The sequence below is a fragment of the Nicotiana tabacum genome, chromosome 1 (genome assembly GCF_000715075.1).
Source record: "Nicotiana tabacum cultivar K326 chromosome 1, ASM71507v2, whole genome shotgun sequence".
Taxonomy (NCBI): domain Eukaryota; kingdom Viridiplantae; phylum Streptophyta; class Magnoliopsida; order Solanales; family Solanaceae; genus Nicotiana; species Nicotiana tabacum.
Genome location: NC_134080.1, coordinates 13373249 through 13399179, shown reverse-complemented (window position 1 = coordinate 13399179; position 25931 = coordinate 13373249). Strand labels below are relative to the sequence as shown.

The 25931-nt window shown below is 34.6% G+C and overlaps 1 protein-coding gene and 1 long non-coding RNA gene across 6 annotated transcripts; one reads left to right on the top strand and one right to left on the bottom strand.

Moving 5' to 3' along the window:
* The first annotated feature begins 782 nt into the window (after window positions 1–782).
* On the top strand, window positions 783–9307 carry LOC107812640 (uncharacterized). Its single transcript, XM_016637785.2, has 15 exons — window positions 783–1168; window positions 2281–2671; window positions 2761–2886; window positions 5063–5167; window positions 5323–5896; window positions 6123–6163; window positions 6267–6335; window positions 6414–6514; window positions 6657–6735; window positions 6849–6947; window positions 7035–7103; window positions 7208–7257; window positions 8008–8089; window positions 8709–8803; window positions 8896–9307. The coding sequence occupies exons 1-15, from the start codon at window positions 897–899 to the stop codon at window positions 8996–8998; spliced, it is 2256 nt and encodes a 751-aa protein (XP_016493271.2). The 5' UTR covers window positions 783–896; the 3' UTR covers window positions 8999–9307.
* An 8664-nt stretch (window positions 9308–17971) lies between these two features.
* LOC107812638 (uncharacterized) lies at window positions 17972–24423 on the bottom strand. 5 transcript variants are annotated; one of them, XR_001654154.2, is made up of 4 exons: window positions 24268–24423; window positions 23982–24095; window positions 22511–22586; window positions 17972–18427 (listed from the first exon to the last, which is right to left on the bottom strand). It is a non-coding gene; the product is annotated as an uncharacterized LOC107812638 (long non-coding RNA). The 5 variants fall into 5 exon arrangements; XR_001654157.2 differs by having other exon boundaries at window positions 23986–24095; XR_001654156.2 differs by having other exon boundaries at window positions 23982–24098; window positions 24268–24400.
* Between the last annotated feature and the right edge of the window lie 1508 nt (window positions 24424–25931).

Sequence of the window (25931 nt, the reverse complement as noted above, 5' to 3'; positions counted from 1 at the left end):
ACTTAAATATTTAAAATTATTTGAAAAATTGCTAACCAAATGAACATACTGTTTTACTCCCAAATAATAATCGGGTTATATAAAAAAGTGACGTTGGAAGTGACATTTTCCGATTCCTGACTAGAAGACGCTTTGTATTGGTCCTGGACGTTTGCCAGCTTAGTTCTTTTGTTTCAGTGTAGCCGCATAATGTGGTCTTGGTACTTTCTTATAGTAAATGACGTAACCAAATATGTACTATATTCCAAAGTCCAATTGTTCAAATTGAAACAAAAACCCGATTTACAAGATAGATATTTTTGAATTTTTCTTTATAATAAATGTATTCTTTCTGTTCAAGTTGACGTGAACCTATTTTTTTTAATCTGTTTCAAAAAGAATGATTCTTTTTTAAATTTGGAAACAATTTAGTTTAAACTTACAATTCTACCCTTGAAAGCTTTTATAACTGCACAAATAATCTGGACCTTTTTTTAACTTGTTTAGGATCATAAATTCTAAAAATCTTCATTTTTTCTAAAATTTCGTACTCGATCAAACAAGTTCAGATGAATTAGAACAGAGAGAGTAAAAACATGACGAAACAAGGCATAATTCCAAAATTGTTCAAATTGGAAAGGAAAAAAATAAAATAAAAAAAATACAAAGCCGAAACTTGTAAATCCTCGAAATTGTGACCAAAATTAACATTATATCAACCCCCTTTCAGGGGCTAGCTTCCTCTTGGCGCCCAGATGCCACGTGGAAATTACCTTTTGGTCCCACGACATATTATAAATAGTCCAATATTTAAATTCAACAAAGGGGAATACAGTCACACACACAGCTACAAAAGCCTTTCTCACCTCCATCCAAAACCACCACCACCATCACTACCACCTCCGCATTCCGCCGTCATGGACGATTATGGTTCCGACGATAAACAGTTGGCTATTTCCCGAGTTTTCTCTGAGCGATTGCGAGGTTTAGAAACGAGTTATGTGAGACTCAGGGAACAATTTAACTTGCTCTTGGAAGAAAAATGTAGTAACGAATCAGATGCCGATAATACGACGTCGTACTGCGGTCCCGGAGTGTTCTACTCGGGGACTCCGTACAGAAATGTGTTGGAGGATATGGGTCATGCACTTTACGTTACCAAAGTTGGTACGGGGGAAATAATTTACTGGTAAGTACTGCTAATTTTCAGCTCCTATTAATGAAATCTTTATCATTTTTATTCTTTAATTGTTCTTGGACGAGCTTAGGCGCAACGGTAGAGTTACTTCAACAGCTTCAAGCACAAAACAATTTTAAGAGCAGCCCAGTGCACGAAGCATTCCGCATTTACGCAGGGTCCGGGGAAGGGTCGCGTCCCTACTGTAGGCACTAAGCAGCTTACCATGATGCAAGCATAAGTGGTTGATTCCACGGCTAAAACTGGTGACCTATAGGTCACAAAGACAACTTTACCATTGCTCCCAGGGGCGGAGCTAGAGTGTCGGAACCGGGTTCCACCGAACCCAGTAGCTTTGGTTCGAACCCTCTATTGACTTAAAAAATCTATTAAATATATATAAATTATTAATTTAGAACCTAGTAACTTAAAATGATTAGAATTCAGAATCCATAAGCTTGAAATCTTGTCTCCGCCCTCTGATTGCTCCAAGGCTTCCATTCCCATCATGGAACAATCTCTTTGCAAAAATACAAGGGATGGCTTCATTCTCTCCTCTGCACTATAAGTCGTTTTGAGGAAATAAATAAATACTAATAAAATGATAGTGTACTTTCTAACCAAGTTCTAAGACAATTCAATATGGTACGAGAGCATGAAAATATCTTGATTTCATGTCTAATTATATTCTTTCGGGAAATTTTCATGGCCAATGAAAAAGGATCTGATTGGAGCTAGACGGATCGTGTTAAGACATCAATAAGTATATAAAGTGTGCGCTTTTCAGATGCTAAGATTAGGTGCAGCAATTGGCTATGAGTCGCGTAGCAATCTTTTCCTACTATTATAGCAAGTAGTGAAGCAAATAGGCATTAGTATCAATTATCGGTTTACTTCTTTGTAGATGCGGATGCTCGGATGTACTACATCCACATTTACTGTAACCAAATCCCCTTTCCATTGACTCATATTGTGACTATAAACTTACTCATTGCTCCATCGCTTATTTTATTAACGGAAGAAAGGAAAAGGGTAAATAATAAAAGGAATAAGAAAATGAAAGAGTCTCGGCTATCTCCCCTCCTGTGAACTTGCACATAACACAAGCGAGTTTTCTGTTGCAGGAATCAAGCTGCTGAGAAACTTTATGGTTATAAAAACTATGAAGTAGTTGAACATAGGTGTACTGAACTGCTTATTTGTGAAGAATATCATGAATTGGCTAGGAATGCCGTGAAAAAATTGAGCTGCGGACAATCATGGTCGGGTCAGTTTCCTTTTAAGAAGAGGACTGGTCAGATCTTTATGGCAATTGTGACAAAGAGCCTATGGTACGAAGACGGTGAGATTTTTGGTGTTATCACTGTCTCAAGTGATGCAGCTTTTTTAAATAAGATAAACTCAGAAAAAACAAGAAGCTCTCAGGCTAATGGACAACCTGGAAAGCAAGGAATAAATTTCAAAAGTATTCAATGGCATCCACCGCCACAAACTGCATCATCTGTTTCCAATCTGGTGCTTATTATTGCTTTATTACTGGCTTATTAACATTTTGAGTTAGTTTCCTGCGTAAGTTATTCATCGTTTGTGTTCTATATTTTCAGGCCTCAAAAGTGTTCCCACTTAAACGTGGAGAGGATGCACGCAATGCATCTGCAAATGTGAGAGACAGGAAGGAGGCTGAACTAGACAAAATAGGAGGGCAATCGCAAAAGCCACCAAAAGCACCTGTAAGTGTTTAGGTTCTAAGGTTCTGTCACGTCCGAACTACCCCTGACGTGACTGGCACCCAGCTAACACCACCTGCCAGGCGAATCCCTTTCTCTAACATTTAACCATTTACACAAACACTGAGAAAAGAAAATGCAAGCCTAACAGTATTATTAATAATTAAAGAGGAAACGATTATCGCACAATACCTTAGTCAATCGATAGAAAAACCAACAATCACTCAAATAATAAAACTCTAGCTCAAATCCCACACTAAAACCATGGAGTATCTAACAGAGTAACATGAGTTTATTGACGGGTATGCAAACCCCAAAGAAAAAGGAAATAACTAACACGAGCTAGGTAAGTCTGAAACGAAAGCCTCCACAAACAATACGGTGGCTCACCTCAGCAATAGGATCCACTCGAACAAACTCGTCGGCCACTAGCTCTATCTCCCGTAATAGTATCTGAATAGAGATGCAGGTAAGGAGTGAATTATACGTAAATATAATTCAGTAAGATCCTCGATCCGCCACTTTAAATACATTTGGAACAAGTGTTGGAAAATACAAAAACACCCAACACGGATGATATAGTAAATATGATAATTATACAATAACTCAATATATGTGTATCAACAGAGATATTAAGAATTAACCAACAAGGATACACACTAAGGACTTATCATAATTGCAGTGAAAGAAATTTACCAACAGACCACGAGTCCACAACGGCACCACAATGCCTCAAATATGTAACAGAGCATACACAATGCACGGGTGATGTACAAAGGCATACACAATACCCCAACATCATGGCGCACAGATGTATCAAACTCAACATCATGGCGCACAGCCGTATAAAACTCAACATCATGGCGCACAGCCGTATCAAACTCAACATTATATCATGGCGCACGGCCGTATCAAACTCAGTATAATGGCGCATAACCGTATCAAACTCAATATGATGGCGCACAGCCGTATCAAACTATAAAACTCAACCTTATGGCGCACAGCTGTATCACACTATCAAACAACTTATAAAATGATTTTTTTTTCATAAAATAATATATTTGCGGCTAGTCTAAGACCACCAACTCTGCCAAGCGCACGTTTGTCCCAACACATGGACCAGGCAGAGAAAACACACTTTCAAAATGGGTTTTAGAAAAAGTATCAAAGCTTAAAATCTCACTTACCTCAAAATCCTTCCTTTTAAATACCTTTGTTGCTCCAGTCCGAAATTCAACTCACCAAACCAATCTCTTGATTTACAAAATCCTAAGTAGAGGAAAACCTTGTTTATTAATATTATTTAATGTTTGTTTGCAACTTTCTTCTCGAACGGCCAACAAAATCAAGGGGTTCAAGAAAATTACATATAGGCTACTCCATATACACTAGAATATATCTTATACACTACAGGTTGAAAACGTACCATGAATTAGGAAGAAGGATTAACATTGTTGTACAAAAGCAAAGTCACTTTGTTCATCTCCAATTAAAGAAACCCATTGGATCAGCTACTCTATAGCGTTTTGTTGGCTCAATAATCAAGCAGTTTCTTGATTCCTCAATCCCTTATGTTTTTTCTTTTTCGAGTAAAGTTACAGTAGCACACGTTTTTTTCTTCTTTTGTAGCGTCTTCATGGTTTTAAGCAGCATGGCTCATGCTGCGCTTTTCTTCGTAAAGTTCATAAGGAGCAATTGCTGACTTTTTCCCTAACACTTTAAAATATATTATTTTAAATATATTTGTTTTCTTGGGCTTCGGCCCATATTATATAATGATTATTATTATTATTATTTTTAAATCAAAGGCAATGTTCTAATGCCTTAATCCACATGAAAGTGAGTCTGCAATTGGAATTTTTACCGTTTGCATATTTCTTCATTTTTATATACCAAATCCAACCTAATTACCTCAACCAATAATATTCTATATGTCCACTAGCTGCTTTAAATAATTCTTCAACTCGTATTTTATATGGTTAATTTATAAAAAAAATAAAATCAACTATTAAGAAATAATCCAACAAAAATCAGTTTAAAAGCAATTTACGACAATTAATTAAGGCAACTCAAACATGAAGATGCATTTAAGTTAACGAAAATTCTACGCGCCGTCACAGGTTCCTTGCTTTTTGTTAATTATTAATGAGATGTATGAGAAATGTTATCAACATTTCAGGCTGCACGGCTGAATTTCAGTTTGCTAGGTAGGAAGATTAGAGCTAATTCAGAAAGCTCAGAGACGGATGAGTCTAAATTTGATATTGCTCAGCCTTCTAAACTAGTACGGTTTCTTCTTCCTTTCATGCATAGGATAATTTTTCTCTAGATATGTCCTGTTCTTGGCCTTCAGCCTACTTTACTGGCTTTCATTAATTTCTTTTAGAGGTGGGATGGCCATTGTTATTCTAGTCTTACCTGTTTTTGTCAATATGGTAGGTGGCAAAGGTTATGTCAAAGCTTCAAATTACAGGATTTGGAAATACTAGGGAAGAAATGTGTGGAAATATTCAACCGAATGGACGCGATAAAACTTCTATTAGTGAGGATGTCACGGGACCTTATTTGCCATCAGCTTCAGAGGGAAAGTATAGTCATGTTCTTGATGCCTATCATGATTTCCAGAATATACTGAAGACATCTTGTTTTACTCGAAGAACGTTTGCACCTGAAAATGCACAAATAGCGCCCACTGATGTTGCAGAGGGTCCAATAGCTAACTGCTCCAGAAAGTTTGATGAATGTTCTAAGGCATTCAGATCTCCTGAACAGTTGCCAAGATCATGTTTCGAAAACAACGATAAATATCTCAAGTCACAGATGGGAAATTCAAAACTTTCAGCGATGGAAGATTCTTCTCGACAACAGTTAGAAAATCAACAGTCACGGAAGTCAGGGGAGAGCACTAGAAGCAGCCAGGGAAATTCACAGAAATATGAGAACGGGATAAGCTTGACAGCACATTGTGAAATATCTTGGGAAGACATCAGCCTAAGGGAAGAAATTGGACGAGGTAAATCTTGAGAATATTGTACCAATGTTATTGACATGGTGCACTTTGGCTATCTGCAGATATGTAATGTCGGTCAAATTTGGTTGAGAAGAAACTCCCTAGCTGTTAGAGATCTATTTGTACATTCATTGCCTCAATTTGTAAAAGCATTAAAAGCTGAATATCTTGTTAATCACTGTCTGTGAGGGAGCTAGAATATTACTCACCATAATATTTCCTTTTTTAGGTGCATATGCCCTTGTGTATCATGGAATCTGGAAAGGATCGGTACTGTCCTAATTCACAATAATCTTTTCACATTCTGATGGTAGACTGAAATGATATCTCATCATCGTGGTATTTGTGTCTTCTCGCCTTTTTGGTCCTTCAGGATGTTGCTGTAAAGGTTTATTTTGGGAACCAATGTGGTGAGACAACTTTGCTTGACTACAAAAAGGAGGTATGTGATGCCATCAAACGGTCATTGACTTATCATATACTTAAAGAGAATTCTAATTGATTTTCAACACTTCTTCAGATTGACATAATGAAAAGACTTAGACATCCAAGCGTGCTATTATTTATGGGAGCAGTATGTTCCCAAGAAAAGCTTGCCATTGTCACAGAGTATTTACCCAGGTAATGAAAGTATGTCATTTCATCAGACATGGTTCTGGTTATGAAAGTTAGCAGTCAAACTAGAGACACAAATGATTAGACACTGCATATAGTAGCTGAATTAAAATTTTCTGTGAAAATGCTGTTTCATCATATGTTTCAGGGGAAGTCTTTTTAAAGCACTTCACAGGAATAATCAGCCGCTAGACCTCAAAAGGCGTCTTAGAATGGCTCTTGACGTGGTCTGTTATCCGCTTGGACTCGTCTATTTGCTTTGAGTAATTAGTTTTTAAGTGTAGCGCATTACCGTAACGAGAACTCATGTTGTTTCTCACACTTCTTCTGTTTGCTTTAGGCTAGGGGTATGAATTACTTGCACCGACGAAACCCTCCAATAGTACATAGAGACCTGAAATCTTCAAACCTGCTTGTGGATAAAAGCTGGACTGTCAAGGTTTTGATTTCTCTGTGGAACCTTAAAATTATTCTTAAATAGTGAAGCCCTTTAACTAGACAAGTTTATTGGTGATTCCCTCCTCAGGTTGCAGATTTTGGCCTTTCAAAACTGAAACATGCTACCTTTTTAACAGCAAATTCTGGACGAGGGACGGTATGCTGCTTAGCCTTTTGTTTTGCTCTTTTTTGTGGTCGCATCAGATGGGCTAATGCTGTTACCTCTCTCTCACAATATTTTACTACATTTTACCATTGCAGCCTCAGTGGATGGCTCCTGAAGTACTTAGAAATGAACCTTCAACAGAGAAGTAAGCTTCACAACCTTTACTTTCTGTATTTTTTTGTTTCTGTTAGTTAACCTTGATGGTGTAATGCAAAACCGATCGTAGAACTTGAGACATTGCTCCTTGTGCCTTTTCTCTAGGAGGAAAGGAGCATATCGGTGGGACCATTCTTTTGTGAGTATTGGGCTAAACCGGCCCAAAGATATTCTTAACATGGGTGTGATATTGTCCGTTTTGGGCCAAACTCGTATGGTTTTCTCCAAAACGTCTCAGACGATTAAGAAATCTTTATACCTTATATGAATGCTACCAATATTTTCAGCTACCAATATGTGATTTTATTCGTACATCCAACAATAGTGAATAAAGTATCGCCTAGTAATGTATTTGCGGACAAATAATGCTGGATTTTTATGCGATGACCATAATCACTGGATTATGTTGTAGTTTTGCAGATGCTTGGTTAATACTATTAAAATTTGGATAAAAAGTGTATAAAGCATGAGAATGCTTAAAATTGGATAAAGATTAATTTGTTTCTAATAATACCATTGACTGATCTTGCATAGTTTATCCTATTTATTCAACTTAATATTTTTACACTCAGACTGGTGGTGTGGTTTAGTTCTCAATTCTCAGAAATACAGTTAAAGATCAACCCCTTAAAATTGCAAAAAAAGGTTTTTAGGCATGTTGTTTCATCCTGCTGCACATTGTACATAATTAGCATCGCTTACATGGGTATCTTGATGAAATTCTTCCACTGTTGTGCAGATCTGATGTCTTTAGTTTCGGTGTGATCTTATGGGAGCTAATGACTGAATCGATTCCGTGGAAAAACCTTAATCCCTTACAGGTACCTCAATGTTTCTTTTCACTATATCGATGTATATGCACGTGTTATGACCAAAATAATTACGTGTCATGCGGCAGCTAGTAAAATAAACCTTAAATGATGATAAATCAGATAACAAGAGAGAAATATACCAAAAAGACATATACCAAAAAGACACAAATATTTAACGTGGTTCGGTCTTTTGACCTATACCCACAAGCGGAGATGAGTAATTCGTTGTATAAAAGACAGTACAAAATATCGAGAGAACGACCTCACATAAAGACAAACACAAGTGGCATGCTAACACTTGTCTCACAAATTCTCCCCGTAAACAAGACTTTCAAATTCTTTAAGGCTACATTGTGGATGCTAAGTTAAGACCTTTTCCTCCCAAAAAAAAAAGGACTAGCCAAATATATATGGAAGAACTAGATTTTCCTTTTAGTAATAGGAAAAAACTAATTATGTTAAATATGTTGTCCTTCTTTAAAGAGATAGGGAGATTAAATATGGTAAGAAAATCAGGACAAACGCCTAAAACACGTGTGTAGTGTGCAAATGCTGATAGCAAGTTAGATTTGTTAGTTTGCTTCTCGATAGTCAGTAGTGGTACCAAAAGGAGTTTGTTTATTTGAAGGTTGTTGGAATTGTTGGCTTCATGGATAGCAGACTGGACATTCCACAAAATCTTGATTCCCGAGTTTCAGCTATTATACATGATTGTTGGCAAAGGTGATTTCCTCTCCTTTTGTTTGATATAAATTCTGATCAAGAAGTATTGTTACTGTAGTTGAATTGAGCCTTTGTTTCTTGACTACAAACAGCAAACCAGAACTTCGTCCATCATTTGAAGACCTGAGCAGAAGAATGACAGAAATAATTCTCTCATTTGGAGGACTGACATCTAGGAAGAACTCAGGGCTTTGATATCAAACACTGTTCGACAGGCAAATCAAGATGAATAACCTATATAAATACACAAGCGGATAAAGTGAATCACGATGGAAAGCGCCTTTCGTTTTAATTTAATGGAGAGTATGGATTCATATAGCGGGCTCCAACTTGTTTCGAATTGGGTGTAATTGTTGTTGTTGTTGTTAAATCTTTCTTTATTGTTTTACATTTCGCTTTAAATTGAAGGAGTGTATTACGAGCATAATGTAGTATCCTTGTACAGGAAGATGCTTTTGCTTAGTTTGCTGTTTTAGAAATAAATATAAATAATTTGAGGCGTTCCTGCGCAAATTGGTTAATTTTCCATATTTTAGTACTCAGAATTGTGTACATTTTGTAGCACTAGTATTAGCACCCGCGCATATGCGCGGACACTAATCATGTTAAATATTTATTTATTTGAATTATGTGTCAATAGTCTTAGAATTTAAACCTTCTTGATAAATATAGATAATTATTGGATATAAATTAAGAAACACTACATGGAAAATATTAACCATTTCTCAAATTTCCTAGTTATAATTCTATTTTCTTTTTTGGTATCATTCTCAGCGGTGTCATTGGATCCTGAAAATAGTCAGGAAGCAAAATAATAACTCATATCTATGGCAAAACAATCAAAGGTTGAGACTATGAAGGATTCTTTGGATACGGCTTGACTCTCGTATTACTACTTGAACTCTTATTTGGTGTATTGATATCTTTCAAAAAATATTTATATTTTAAAATTTCAGTTTCTAAAATTTTATTTTTCAATAATAATTATGTTTATAGTAATGGAAGTAAAAATATTATCCTTAATTCAAAAACTCAGTTTAGTCGGGTCTCTAAAAATTTAAATAATTCTTTAGCCAGTGAATTTATTTTTTCCAGTATGACTCCATTTTGATATTTGACACTAACCATATTAAACATTTGAGTTATTTGAATTATATATAAATAACCTTAAAATTTAAACCTTCTATATAATTATAGATAATCGTTACATATTAATTAAGAAATACTACATGAAAAAAAACTAATATTTTTTCAAATCTCGTATTGATTTTTTTTTGCACCATTCTTATTGGAGTCATTGGAACCTAAAAATAGTCACGAAGCGAAATAATAACTCGTATTTATGGCAAAGCACAAAGGCTGACACACTATGAACGACTTTTTGGTTACGACATGACTCTTTTACTATGACTTGAACTCTTCTTTGGTATGTTGTTATCTTTCAAAAAATATTTTATTTTAAAATTCTAATTTTATTTGGTATATTGTTATCTTTCAATAATGATTAGCTTTATAATGATACAAGTGAAGATATCATCCTTAATTTAAAATCCACTTTAATAGACTATCTAAAAATTTAAATAATTTTTTAGCCAGCGAAACTTTATTTCAGTATGGCTCTATTTTGAGTTTATTGATTCTCTAGCCACAGATTTTAAATTTTGAATATCCTATATATACAAAAAAAATTCTTTGAATCATTAAATGTTAAATTAGTTGATTGTAATTATATAACATTGCACATATTCTCTTAAAATTATCAAGTAGTTTTTTCTCGATACTATACATGGTTAACATCAATGCAAACTTCTCAAATTGCAACTATATTCATATATAAATATCATATGAGTTTATTAGTAATAGTAATTTTTTGAAAACGACACACAAGGTAAATTAGAAAAAAAAATTCTAAGATATCCTTATCTTATAATCTATATATTTGAGTTGAAAAAATATTTTAAATCGATGAGATCAGCTTCCAAATTTCTTATACTCAACAGAGATAAAGAGAAGAAGAAATCCGTTGTCATCTCTATTTTCTGGTTCTTAGGTTTTCCATATATTTTTTCTATATTTATTTTCTTTTATCTTATTTTTTATGTCTTTCTTTCTTTTGTAACAAAAAATTAATTTATTTCGCTATAAAAGGATAATTTTTAATAGAAATTGTCTACATAAGAAATTTATTTATATTTTTAGTCTTTGGTTAACGTTATTTCATATTTTTCTTTTGACTTTATCTAATCAACCTAAATATGTGCTCACTCAACCACTTAAATTAAAAAATTAAAGAATGTGTAATTTATATATAATACGTGTATAATCATGTATCGTCAGTATATCATCTATGTATATCAGCTATAAAAGATCAACGATGAATTTGGTCGGACATTTATGTAAATATTACATAAGATTTCGGTTACTTGATTTCTTCCATGATATGACTTCTATTATAATAATTTTAAAATTCCCTATTAAAATTTAAAAATATCTTATCTTTTTATTTTTAAAAATACATTATATTTTAAAAAATAATCACATTTTGAAATAATTTTTTTACATTTTAAAAAAAAATATTTGGCGTCATACCATTTATTTTCAAAATATTTTTTTTGTTATACTTGAAAATCGATATAGAAACTACCAATTAGAAACCAATATTCCTCTTGTTGAAATTCGAGAAACCTTTCACATAATTTAATGATTCAAAACTAATATTCTTCAACGAAAAAAATATTATACCCCTGCAATGTTGGCTTGACTGCAGCTAAATGAAAAGGTTTCAACTTATACCCTTTAATTCCTAAAAGGTGCTAAATTAAAAGTAATGGTAGCAATTGTACCAATATTTTGTTATTTTTTTTATGTCCATTTATACAATTTGACTCTTCAAAAAAAGAAAGAAAAATAACTTTTTTTGAATATTAACACATTATTGTGATGTTTCTTTCTATACCATGTAGTTTTACTTCATTATATATGAAAGTAAACTTTTATTTGATTTTTAAACTCTTTTTTGTTATTTGAATAAACATAGACATGTACCCTATATATTATATTTATTTTAAAAGAAATCTGCTTTATTCAAATCCAGCTATAGTGTATTAAAGAACTATAATTATAGCGTTTTAGATGTGAAAGAGTTTAGAATTATATGGAGATTGTTTATTTTATTTTTTGCCCCGAGGCAAAGTAATATTTAGATAATTATAAAAAATTAACAAAAGTTCTTAACATTATTGCATATGATCATTAACTGAATTAAGCATGATAACATAATAACAAAAGATAAATTTCTTTTATTTTTATTTTAATTCAAATTTTAAAACTTTATAGAATAAAATTACCATATATTATTAACATTTATTAGCTTGCCACTTGTCTTAACCACAATGTTAATTATATTTGGTAACTTTATTCCTTTAATATATATAGATTTTAAAACTTTATATATAAAATTCAAAATTATCTTTTAATTCAAATTCAATTATGTGTGTGTGTGTATATATATATATATATATATATTTGTATTTAACTAACATAATCAAATATAGAATAAAGTTACCATACATAATTAGTATTTATTAGCTTGTCACTTGGCTTAACCACAATGCTAATTATATTTGGTAACTTTATTACTTTAATATATATTGATAGGTTCCCAAACATATGTAGAGGGAAACTTTTGACATTCTTCTGTAGATCTAAATATAAGAAGCTTAAATAACACATTTTCTAAAATTTATGGTCATTTTTGCAAGTAATGTACAATAATATTCATGCACAAGCATGCCCGTTTGGACATACATAAGATTCCAAATAATTGAGACAATATTTGGAAATAGTTCTCAAGTTTTATGTATCAAAATCCTGTAAACGGAATTGGGCAGAAAAGTGCAGATTGGAAATGGGCTCGCGATCATTACCAATGGCCCATGAGGCCGGCTCTTAATATAAATGAAACCAGTTAGCCACTCTAAAGTCTGAAGTGCTGTTATTTAGGAGTATATCCTGAATTTTAGTGTTTTGTTTAAATTTTCATGACAAAAATATACTGAATTGCCCGAAAGTTACAATATCCTAATTAGTTTAAAATATATGTATAATGGTGTATAATTACTTAATTAGTATATACTCTGTGTATATCGACTATAAAAAATAAACATTAAATTCAATCGCTATTTGTTATAAAGATAGAATAACTTTCGTTCAAACCTTCAATGGTTTTTGTTCTGAAGATAATAAGTAGTACATGATAAGCAATCTACTTGCACGTGATATTTATACCAAATTAATTTATGCAAGTGTAAATAAACTTGTATTAGTTGTTGCCAGCAAGTAATATAGCAGTCTTGAGAGCAGAGGAAGAAAGAGCATGAAAAAGACAGGAGACTATCAAAATGCAACAGCAGTATGCTGTGGGCAGCAAATAGCAAAGACTTTAGCACGTGAATACTGATTGATCAGTCCTTTACTCTTAATAAAATATAGAGATAGATTATGTTTAGTCATTTCATACAGAGGCTAATTTTGCCGTCTAAGACAAGTTAACTAATCAGTACCCACTGACAACATGTACTAATTACTAAACTGCTCATTACAAAAGCCAAAAAGAAATGAAAATGGATACTGCTTTTACCTAATCACAGGGTAGGTGTCTTTTCCAGAACTTGGATACTCTATTATCAACCCCTATAACCTAATATATCACCTCTTTGACTCTTTGTCCCAATGGACATAAAACTCCATTCGCAGTACAAAATCCTTAGATGGAAGAGAATCCACGCTTGTGCATGCATAGAAACAAATACTATTTTTATTTGGTCTTAACAATTATTTTATTATTTCAATAAAATATATATGGCATATTAATATTTGTTTCAAAATTTGGTAATAGTTTATTAAAATAAAGAATTTAAAATAAAATAAAAATATTATGAAAATATTCAAGTGATGAAATAATAATTTTCACTCACAAAATTACAACTTCTTGCAAGTGAATTTTATGTTCAAACACAACAACAAATATTGTCAAACGCCTTTATACCACCATCAGTCTCGAATCAACAGGGGCGGAGGCAGGGTATAATTAACGGGTTCGGCCGAACCCAGTACCTTTTGCATAGGCCCTTGTATTTATATTAGAAAGCGTATTAAGTTTATATTAATATATAATTGTGAACCTAGTACCTAAAACATGCTATGGGTTCGGTGCCAAGTTCAGAACCCGCAAACTTTCAATCTTAGTTCCGCCTATGCGAATCAAACGTACTATAAAACAAATGTGATGATGTCACGACCCCAAACCGGACCCGGTCGTGATGTCGCATCTCGTGAAAAAACAAGGTCAACCGACACGATTTCCAAATCAACCATTCTCCATTAAAAGTGATTTTTATATCATTTATAAACCAATAATCTCATAATGAACATTTAAAAGAAAAATACGGAATAATTATACAAGCCCGATATCGGGGTGTCACTAGTCATGAGCATCTACCAAGGTCTGATTACAACAACAGTCAAAAGTGTACTAAGTACAGTAATGAAAATGAGAGGAATGAAGCAGAGCTGCGAACGTCGTGCAGCCACCTTGCTAACTCTAATGACTCTGCGTCTGAGCAATCAACACCCGCTACCGGGTTCCGAAATACCTGAATCTGCACACGAGGTGCAGGGAGTAATATGAGTACTCTAACCCAGTAAATAATAAGAGTAAATAAAGGCTGAGCAGTAGGAAACGATGAATCCACAAATATGATAACTCAATAAGCACAACAGGCTTTCAATCAGAATACGAGTCAATCGTCTCATTTAAAATCCAGCTTTTGGTAAAAATTATTTAAAACGCTTTCCAACAGTTCCAATAGGGTTCGATACCATTTATAATAAAAGAGAAGAAAACCATAACCTGCCCCTCGGGCAAAAACTTAGTTCGTATACAGCCCCCTCGGCATAACAGAATTTCACCACCTTTTTTGTAACTTAAAAACTTCAGTTTAAATGAAAGATTATTTAAATCATTTGTTCAACATTTCCAATAGAGGCTCGGTCTAAAGATGAGTGAAAGCAGTAATTAAATCAACATATTCAATAGAAACTCACTTTAAGGAGGAGCAAAAAAATAGTAAGTTCATAAACAGGCCCCTCAGGCAAAGCATCACTCATGTACATGTATATCTATAGCCCCTCGGGCAAGCCTCTTAGTCACTCGTGACTCAACTCTTACCAATCAGCGTTCACACTCAGCACTCACATTCAATATGTACCATATAGTAATCGTTGCGGCGTGCAGCCCGATCCATATATATAGTCGACTGCGCTTACTGGGGGTGTGCAGACTCCGGAGGGGCTCCTACAGCCCAAGCGCTATATCGCTGCGGAGCGCAACCCGATCCAATATATATATCGCTGCGGAGTGCAGCCCGATCCATATAAGTATCATTGCGCCATGCAACCCGATCCATATATATATATATATATATATATATATATATATATATATATATATATATATATATATATATATATATATATATATATATATATTGTTGCGGCGTGCAGCCCAATCCATAAATATATAATCCTCACAATCAGGCCCTCAGCCTCTCTCAGTCATTAACCTCACAATCAGACCATCGATCTATCTCAGTCATCAACCTCACAATCAGACCCTCGGTCTATCTCAGCCCAACCAGTTTTCACAATTAGGAGTAGAGTAATAAAATCAGTTTTAAACATTTAAGCAGGTAAAACATGACTGAGGATTGGCTTCTAGCAAGTAAAGTGGGAAAAATAGTCAAAATGCCCATAAAGGTCTCAATAGGTCGGCACAAGGACCCAAACATGGCATACCGCCCAAATATAATATCAATCTCTAAAAAGTGGAATATCATAAGATTTTCAAATCAAATACGCGAATTAGCAGTTATACGGGACGGACCAAGTCACAATCCTCAACGGTGCACGGCCCCACGCTCGTCATCTAGCGTGCGCATCACCTCAAGTAGCACAAGAATGTGAAATTTGGGGATTCAAACCCTCGTAATAGCATTTACAATCATTACTTACCTCAATCCGGTCCAAACTCTATCCCGATATGCCTTCGCCCTCACGAATTGACCTCCGGATGCTCCAAATCTATCCACAATCAGTACATAACTATTAAAATATGCTAAGGGAACAAAACCCACTCGAAAATATCTAATTTACATCAAAAATCTCGAAATTAAACCCGGCCCCCGGGCCCACGTCTCGAAATCCGATAAAAGTTACATCAGTAGAATTCTCATTCTCTCACGAGTCTATACATACCAAGAACATTAAAATCGGACCTCAAATGGCCCCTCAAATCCTAATTTCTAGGTCTCTAATTACAAGCTCTAATTCCCCAATTTTAGGCTTTAATTTCCGCATATTTCATGATTAAACAAGTCGGAATTAACATAGGATCGAATATAGAGTTCAAAAATCTTACCTCCAAGTGTTACCCTTCGATTCCCTCTTCAATCTTTCTCAAAAGCTCCAAAAATCGTTCAACAATGGAGAAAATAGACCAAAGCTCGCGAAACTCATTTTTAAGCATTCTGCACCGGGCTTTTCCGCATCTGCGGTCCAAAACTTGCTTCTGCGGTACCGCATATGCGGTCTAATCCTCCGTTTTTGTGAAATTTACTTACCGGACCAAATACCGCATCTGCGGTCCACTAGCCGCATCTGCGACTCCGCAGGTGCGGTCCCTCTACTGCATTTGCGGTTCCTGACTCTACCTCACCATTCCGCATCTGTGAGCCTCCCTCCGCATATGCGATTCCACAGATGCGTTCCCACTAGCTGCTTCTGCGATTTCCTGTTCCTCAAGCCTCTCCCGCTTTTGCGGCTAAATCTCCGCTTATGAGGCACCGCACCTGCGGCCCCCAAACTCTAGGTGCGAAAATACCAGAAGCAATAATATTAGCTGCTGCAACAAGATTCCAACCTCTCCGTTAACCATCCGAAGTCACCTCGAGGCCCCCAGGACCTCAACCAGAAGCACAAACATAACCCAATACCTTATACAAACTTGAACCAACCTTCAAAACACCTCAAGCAATATCAAATCAACCAAAACACATCAGCTTCAAGCCAAACTTTCTAAAATCTTCCGAATTTCGTTTTTGATCAAAACCCAACCAAACCACGTTCGAACTACCTATATTTTGCACACACGTCACAAATGACACAACGAAGCTATTGCAACTTCCGGAATTCCATTCCGACCCCTATATCAAAATCTCATCTATCAACCAGAAAACGCCAAAATCTCAATTTCGCCAATTCAGCCTAAACCTTCCACGGACTTCCAAAATGTATTCCGATCACGCTCCTATGTCCCAAATCACCTAACGGAGCTAACAAATCATAAAAATTCTGATCCGAGATCATATACAAACAAGCCAAATCTTGGTCAAACTTTTTCACATTTTAAGCTTCAAACTGAGAATTATTCTTCCAAATTCATTCCAAATACCCTAAAAACCAAAACCAACGATTTACATAAGTTATAATACACCACACGGGGCAAGTCATGCCTGAGAACTGGCGAGCAAAGTGCAAAAACTCAAACCGACCGGTCGAATCGTTACAAAGGATGGTAGAGAAACGAACGTGTGAGAGTAAGCTTGTCAAAAGGTGACTCGTAATATCTATGAAAGAGTCTAGTATTAGAGTTAAAATTTTAAGATTATTTGTGAAGTCACTCAAGCTTTAATATGTTCCTTTCATTACAACAAATTTGATTATTAGTGATAAATTATTTTGTCACCTAAAATTCATATTTCGTCACAAAAGTAGTTGGTGACAAAAAAAAAATTGTCAATCTTTCGTCCTTAAAACAACGTCACTAATAATATACAAAGATAACTTTGTGTTTCGTTACTAAATAAAGTTATATTAACTACGAAATCATTTTTTGTCCCTAAATTAATAGAATTTATGACGAACTTGTTCGTCAAAAAAATACAAAAAATTTGTAGTTGATAATGCATTTTCGTCATTGAAAAGGTCATTAATGCCGACAAAACTGCTTTGTCACTGTCTATTTAGTTTAATTAATGACGACATAAATTGTCTATAAAATTATATATATTTCGTAGTTGAACAGTTGCAATATCGTCACTAAAGAATGCCTTTTATATACAAACAGATACTTTGTCCCTAATTGTATAAATTAGTGACAACTCAGCTCTTATAAATAAGGTTTACAATTACATAGTTAAATTATCATTTCGTCACTAAAAATATTAATTTTACTGACAAAACAAAAACGTTACTACAAATCATCATGATTAGTGACAATTACAATTCTCAAAAATACAAAGATAATTCATTGTCAAATAAAATATTATATATTATTGATAAGAAAATTCTAGGACAAAATCTATTTTTTGTCGCATTTATGACGAACTAATGTCCTTCAATAAAAGTATGATTGTCTAAAAAAATACAATGTAATCACTACCTTGATTGATCTCCATTTACCAACTAGGATTTCTAGTATCATCTTTTCTCCCGAAGAGTTCTTTATTTCTCAATACCCTATTTTAGTTTGTCCACAACCTTCCTTGATTCCAAGTGAATCTGCACCTATTTATAAAAAAAGTCAATTCAAAATACTATTTAACATATATACTAATATAGATATTAAAATGCAAAAAAATATGGAGCATATATATTAGTAGTAATTTCTAAATTACAACTCAACTTTATCATTACAGCTTTAACATAAGTGAAAGTTCACTGAAGTATATCAACATAATGTTTACATCCTGTGACGACCCGGTCAGTCGTCTCATGAGTTACCACTCCATTTCCTCCATTTTAGCTTCTTTACGCTTCGTTATCCGTGTTTTATGGGATCGAGATGATTAGTTCGAGTTCGGAGAGGATTTGGTAAGAAATGAGACACTTAGTCTCTTTTAAGAAGGCTTAAGTTGGAAAAGTCAATCGGATGTTGACTTATGTGTTAAAGGGTTCGGATGTAAGTTCCGATGGTTCGGTTAGCTTCGGGAGGTGATTTGTGACTTAGGAGAGTGATCGGAAGTGGTTTTGGAGGTACGGTGTAGAATTAGGCTTGAATTGGCGAAGTTAGTATTTTGGCGAATTCCGGTTGATATGTGAGATTTTGATCCGAGGATCGGAATGGAATTCCGAGAGTTTATGTAGCTTCGTTATGTCATTTTGGACTTTTCTGCAAAATTTGAGGTCATTCAACGTGGTTTGGTTGGGTTTTTGATCAAAAATAAAATTTGGAAGTTCTTGAGATTCATAGGCTTGAATTCGATGTGATTTGATGATTTTGGTATTAGTCGAGTTGTTTTGATTATTGGAACGAGGTTGAATAATGTTTAGGATGCATTGGTGCTTTAGGTTGAGGTCCCGGGGGCCTCGGGTGTGTTTCGGGTGAGTTTTGAGCGAGTACGGACACCCCGAAACTTAGAAAAATGGAGGGAGCAGCAGTTTTGGCCCGGACCGCGCTCCTTTTCGCGCTGGGCGCGTTGGCCTAGTGCTGGCCGCGTCAAAGTGGCCGCGGCCGTGGTCGTGAAGATTGCAGGTTGCTGGTCCTACTTCGGAAGCTCATATCTTTTGATCCACAAGGGATTTTGAGGTGATTCAAAAACGAAAGTTGTAGCCCTTCGTGTCTAGTTTCCAGAAAGGTAAAGATATTGCAATATGGACATCTGTAGCAAAAGTTATGGCCAAATTACTAAAGCTTGTCCCTGCATAGCAAGACCTGCGCGACCGCGGTCGTTTTTGCACGGACCCCACTAGTTTTGTGCCGACCGCGGTCATTTTTGTGCGGTCAGCGGTGTCGGAATCCGAGGGGTACTCTATAAATACGAGGTTTTGGGTTTTATTTGATATTTTGATCTAGAGAGCTCGAATTTTGGCGACGATTTTTCGAAGGTTTTTCAAGAAATTAGTCGGGGTAAGTGATTCTAACTCAGATTTGGTTAGAGTACATGAATCTATCACTGAATTCATCATTTAATTGGTGATTTGAGATGGAATTTGGGAAGAAAATTGTGGAACCTTTCAAAAATGTAAAATGATGATTTGAAGGACCAAATGGTATCAGAATTGGATAATTTTGGTATGGTTAGACTCGTGAGGGTATGAGGATTCTGAAAATGTAAATTTTACCCAATTTCGAGACGTGGGCCCAGGGCTCGAGTTTTGCTAATTTCGAGATTTTTGATATTTTTCGAATGTTTTCGCTTGGGCTTTGTTCCCTTATCATATTGTGATGTATTCGTTCTGATTTTGGATAGATTCGACGCGCGTGGAGGCCAATTCAAGGGGCAAAAGCGTCGTGAGCTAGAGAATTAGCAGTTCGAGGTGAGTAATGGTTGTAAATGATGTCCTGAGGGTTTGAAACCCCGGACTGCACATCGTAGTGCTATATTGAGGCAAGATACGCGCTGGATGATGAGCGTGGGGTCTTTCACTACTGGGGATTGTGACTTGGTCCATCCCGATGGATGACTTTACTGAATATTTGACTAAAATTCATTTGTTATCATCATGATTTGGGCTGATTGCCATATTTGGGCTTCGTGCCAACTATTTGAACCCTCCGGGGATTTTTATCACTATTTCCTTACTGCTTGACTTATTATTTGAACTCAGTCCTGTTGATATCTACTGTTTTACAAACTCAGCCACTTTTACTCAGATTTGAAACTTAAATGATATTTCTACATTATGTTTTGGGTTGAGAACTACTGTTTTACTAATGCCCAAGGGGCTTATGATGATTTCTGGACTGAGTGAGGCCGAGGGCCATATGTGAGGATATGTTGAGTGATATGAGGTCGAGGGTCTGAGATACTTTATATGCACGCGGTGGCTTGAGTGATGTGAGGATATGCTGAGTGATGATGCCACGAGGTGGCTTGATATAGCGCTTGGGCTGTAAGGGGCCCCTCCGGAGTCTGCACACCCACAGTGAGTGCGGGTACCCATGTGATTTGAAAGAGTGGTAACAATGACACTGTTTGATGAAAGTTGGTCAAGTAACAATGGCTGACCATTATGATGAGTGATTGTGAGGTAGCCCGCGGGGCTGATACTGTACTGAGAGTCAGCCGAGGGGCTGCTACTATGCTGAGCGATTGATACTGTGCCCGAGGGGCGGATTTCTACTTGTTAATTACCTGTTTTACTTGTTTTAAAAAGGAATATCATTTGATTTCTTCACTGATTTACTGCTTTAAGTGATTCTACTACTTGATATGGAATTGCTTTGTCTTTACGTGTTTTCATACTTTCAGCCATTATTTGTAATTATTACTCACTGAGTCGGAGTAATCACATTACTCCCTGCACCATGTGTGTAGATTCAGGTATAGCAGAGTCCGCACCTGAGCGTTGATTCCTTCCAGGCTAGGCAGTGATTTGGAGTTACGAGGTAGTTGTTGACGTCCGCAGCCCTTTGACTCTCTTATCCTCTATCATTTATGTTTTCTTCAAACTGTTGTATCGGATTCCGTACTTTGTAGACCTATAGTAGATTCTGTAGTAGCTCATGACTTGTGACACCCCGGTTTGGGCTGTGTCGGGATGGTTCCTACTGTTATTATCGTTAAATTCCGCAATTTATGAGCATTATATTATATGTTATTACTATTTATGATGATTAACTGTTTAAAAGAGGTGTTCCGTTTTGGTTTGGCTGGCCTTGTCTTCGCGAGAGGCGCCATCACGACCGGGTTCGGGGATCGGGTCGTGACACATCCACAAACTAATCTATGTGACAGCATGAACTCTGTTCATATATATGTAATTACTAACTATCAAAATGTAAAGTAAACTATGTAGGCTTTCTCACATTAGAATCAGACCTGCCGTGAATTGAACGAGCAATTACATGTAGTTATTTTTTATATCCTCATTCATTCATTTCACTGACAGGAAAAAAAAAATAGAAGTTTCAGAAAATAAAATCCAAGAAATCCTTTCAAACATCATAGAAACAAGGCACCTACTTGTATAACAAACAGCTGTGATTAGGTAATAACACGGATGAAGTAGCCAGAAGGTCCTTATTATCAAGAAGCTAGTAGGCAAATAGTTTGTGAAAATCCAAGTCTTCTTTACTCACTCATTTATACATTCACTATTAAAATATTATGCTCGTTAGTGGATGTTATTGTATGCAACGTTAATACTAACATTATAATTCACATTCATTGTCCTAAGGATTCACTGTCATTATAGTTTCAGTAATTTACCAACTCTATTTTTTGTATCCAAACATCAAATAAGCAAACCGCAAAGAACCTGTCAATTAAGATGCAATAAGCGTAGTTTTAGTTGGGTTCATCGTTTTTTCCTTTTTCGTTCAAAGTGAAAGTAGCTAAATTATTTTCATAAATCCAAAGGTCAAGAAGACATGAACACATCTAGCTTTTCAAATTAGGAGAAAGAAAAAGTAGAAGTACTCTGTTAATCCCTTACACCAGTTCTCAGTTTTAAAGGCACTTAAAATATTTAGCAGTCCTATTTTCATACTTCTTCTTCAACTTATAATAGCAACTATATATGGTTAGCAATTCTTTGATGATTATATATATATATATATATAATATCAAATCAATCCTTCAACCATGGATACTATATCAAATTAAAAATAATACTTTATAGAATAGTAACTAGTAGTAAATTTACCTAATTGATTCGAGAGTTGGAAAAACTAGGTGGCAGTTGACCTCCAATGTTGAACAATAAAATCCATTTATTGGAGCTGATAATAACAAGAAAAACAGAATGATTAGAATATAAAAATCAAGAACAGTAGGAAGCTGATAGTAATACCTACTACATATCTCACTTGAGCACCAAAATGGAGCTGATAATGGTTTTCTTGTCCCTACTTCCAAGCATCTTACACACAATGACTATAATTTTTCTTCATTGCAAATGTAACTACAGTTGATTGTAAATTATTATTGCATATAAATCACATAACCAGAGTATAAGTCCAGAAACATTAAAGTGAAACAAAAATTGTGAGGGGCTCTTGGACTTGTTATATTTTGTTCACCTTCACTTTCTAAGAGACTAAATTGGAAGCAACTATTTCAATGACTGTAACTAATGATGCAAACTACAATAAAATTTAGCGGAAAAGAGGACTTAAAATATTAATAAGAATTAGCCACTTCCAAATCAATCTTTTGCATTTATACCCTATTTTATGCATTATGCAATTAAAAACAGAAAAATGGAAGAATAAAAATAGCATTTTTCAAGAAAACAGAGATACAATCCGAAAAGATTCATCTAAAAGCACTTGATGATTAATAGATAATCCAATGGTGGCGATGAGCTTGTAGAGCAAAAGTGTGATAACAACTGCTGCTAAACCTCCTCCGAACAGTGCCTAAGGATCTCAAGAATGAGATTTTCTCAAAATATTATCTTTTCCTTCTAAAAATAATCCTGATATGAATTGGTGATTGGTGTTAACTTTCAATTGTAATCTATAGCTAGACTACTAAGCTTATAGAGAGAGCTGTCAAAGGAAGACCGATGGCAATTCAACTCTGGCTTATAGGATACCTGATTCCAAGTTTACTAGAAAAGTTATGTCGGTATAACTATTATAGTTCTAACTTTTCTAATATGGATGACTAGTACCTAGTAATTGGCAAAGTATAAAATAAAACTATGAACATGTTCTGCAATTATAATAAGTTACACAAGATAATTTTGTTTTCCTCATATTTTTAATCGGAATACACATTGCAAGTTCCATCGTAAACTACCAAAATACACTAAATAAAGTTAGAAAATGTTGAAAGTAAACTTTATTCTAAAAAACTGAAAGATTATACTTCAAATATATTCAACTACTCAATACTCATCTTGATAAATCATATGCTTAACAAGGAAATACCAAAAAGAAATTCAGGAAGAGCTAAAGAAAGAATAAAGATTTCTTGAACTTACCCACTACCCATATCAATACGATAGGGGAATTCTGGAAAGTGAAAACTAGCAAAGCAAGGCATTTGTCATATTCACATAAGAGCATGATAGAGAAATTCTTAAAATTAGCATAAATGCTCGATTCGTGTTTACCCTATTCCTCATTTTCTCAAAAGCAAGATGGTTATCACAAATTAAAATTACTTACTTACTGAATAGAAAGACAACGATTCAGAGCAAGAAACCCTAACACAAACGTTGGAGTAAAAAGTAGGTGTAGCTGCTTTATACATATCTTCGATGGACTTTGGATGATTAAAATCTGCTAAAAAACACAAAAGGAAGAACAAAAACCCCTAAATAAATAAGATTGTAAAGAATTTGAGTGATTGTTTGAATTCCTAAAATAATTCTTCAATGTAAATACAGTAACAAAAGAGGAGATAAATTAACCTTCAGATGTAATTTAAATTTTGAGGTGGGAACATGCTTACCGAAGAGCGATACCAAACAAAGATTTCAATTGTAACAGTCTAATTGAAAGGAGAAAACCTAGAGCCAAAGTGAAAAATAAATGAGGAAATTTTTTCTTTTTGCCGCGTTTGCTTTTTGGCGGAAAGTTGAAAAGAAACAAAAAAAATTACTCCAAAAATTAGGTACTAATTTTTTTTCTTCAATATACAAGTTTATGAGTTCCTACAACTAGCTTAAGTAAATTTATGATTATAATTAATTTTACCGTCAAATATTTATAAAGTTTTAGTAAATTATCTAATATATATATACTGTCACGGTAGCCCCTGAATATGCGTAATTAGTTGTAGAGAAAATCAAGTGTTTCACCAACAATACTAGACATTTTGGCAACAATAAAAATGTATCGTTGCCAATTTATTATATTTAAAATTTTATTAAATAACCAACAAAATATGTCATTCAAATTTTTTAACTACAGTCAAACCTCTCTGTAATAATATTGTTTGTCTACATATCCTTTAGCGAAATGATTATTATACACTTGTAATATTATTTTACATTTAGATCTTGTTTGACTGTTATATACAAAATTATAAAAATGGTCATTTTTCCAAACTTTTTATGTAATAAAAGAAAATAAAATATTTAAATTTAAAATCTCAAAAGATATTAATATTTTATCAATTAAATTTTAAAAAAAGCTAATGTATTATTAAAATTCATAATAACTAGTTTTATTGTACCTACAAACAATTAAACTCTCTAATACACATATATATTGGAAAACTAATTGGATACAAAAAAATTCAAATTTAATGAAAGAAATCTATAATTGTGCTTTTACTCTCAATCCTCACCATGCAATCAATAATAGAAATGTGCACGACATCACCCTTCATGCTTTATCACTCTTCCTTATCATATGAATAGCATAAATGTGCATGACATCACCCTAAGTGTTTTATCTCTCTTCCTCGCCGTATGTATTAATATAAATGTAAATGTGCATGACATCACCCTCCGTGCTTTATCACTCTTTCCTCACCATATGCATAAGTATGAATGTGCACGGTATCACCATTCGTGCTTATCACTCTTTCCGCACCCAAACAATAGAAACAATAACATTCCGGCAAGGGAATCAACAATAGAGACAATAACATCCCGGCAAAGGAATCAACAATAGAAACAATAACATCCCGGCAAGGGAATCAGCTATAATCAATCTTGTTTCAACAGTTAACTTCACAAAAATAAATCTCAACTTGAGCCAATACTCAACAATGGTCAATTACAAAGAAATTATCATAAGTCTTGTTCAACGTGGATAATCATCAATTTAAGCATGGACAGTACATAATAAGAGTCACAACAGTCACAGTATAAGACTCACAGGCATGCTCGACACCAACGTATAGATATTCGTCACCACATCTATACGTCGTACTCAACACTAACACGTAGCAAACAAGACAACATATATTCCCTCAAGGTAAGGTTAGGCCAAACACTTACCTGGATTCCACAGCCAAAAATCAAGCCTCAAATATCGCTTTCCCACTATATTTCACCTCCAATTCACTTGTATCTAGTCATAATTAACTTAATAACATCAATAAATGCTAAAGAACTCAAATCCAATGCTTAATTATAGGGTTCCCAACATTTTTCCCAAAAAGTC

Bases quoted from the DNA above. Each gene is read 5' to 3' on its own strand.
- LOC107812640 (XM_016637785.2), top strand. From the start codon at position 897: ATGGACGATTATGGTTCCGACGATAAACAGTTGGCTATTTCCCGAGTT. The intron at 2,672-2,760 runs GTGCTTATTATT...CTATATTTTCAG, and splicing joins CATCATCTGTTTCCAATCTG to GCCTCAAAAGTGTTCCCACT. The intron at 7,104-7,207 runs GTATGCTGCTTA...TTACCATTGCAG, and splicing joins CAAATTCTGGACGAGGGACG to CCTCAGTGGATGGCTCCTGA.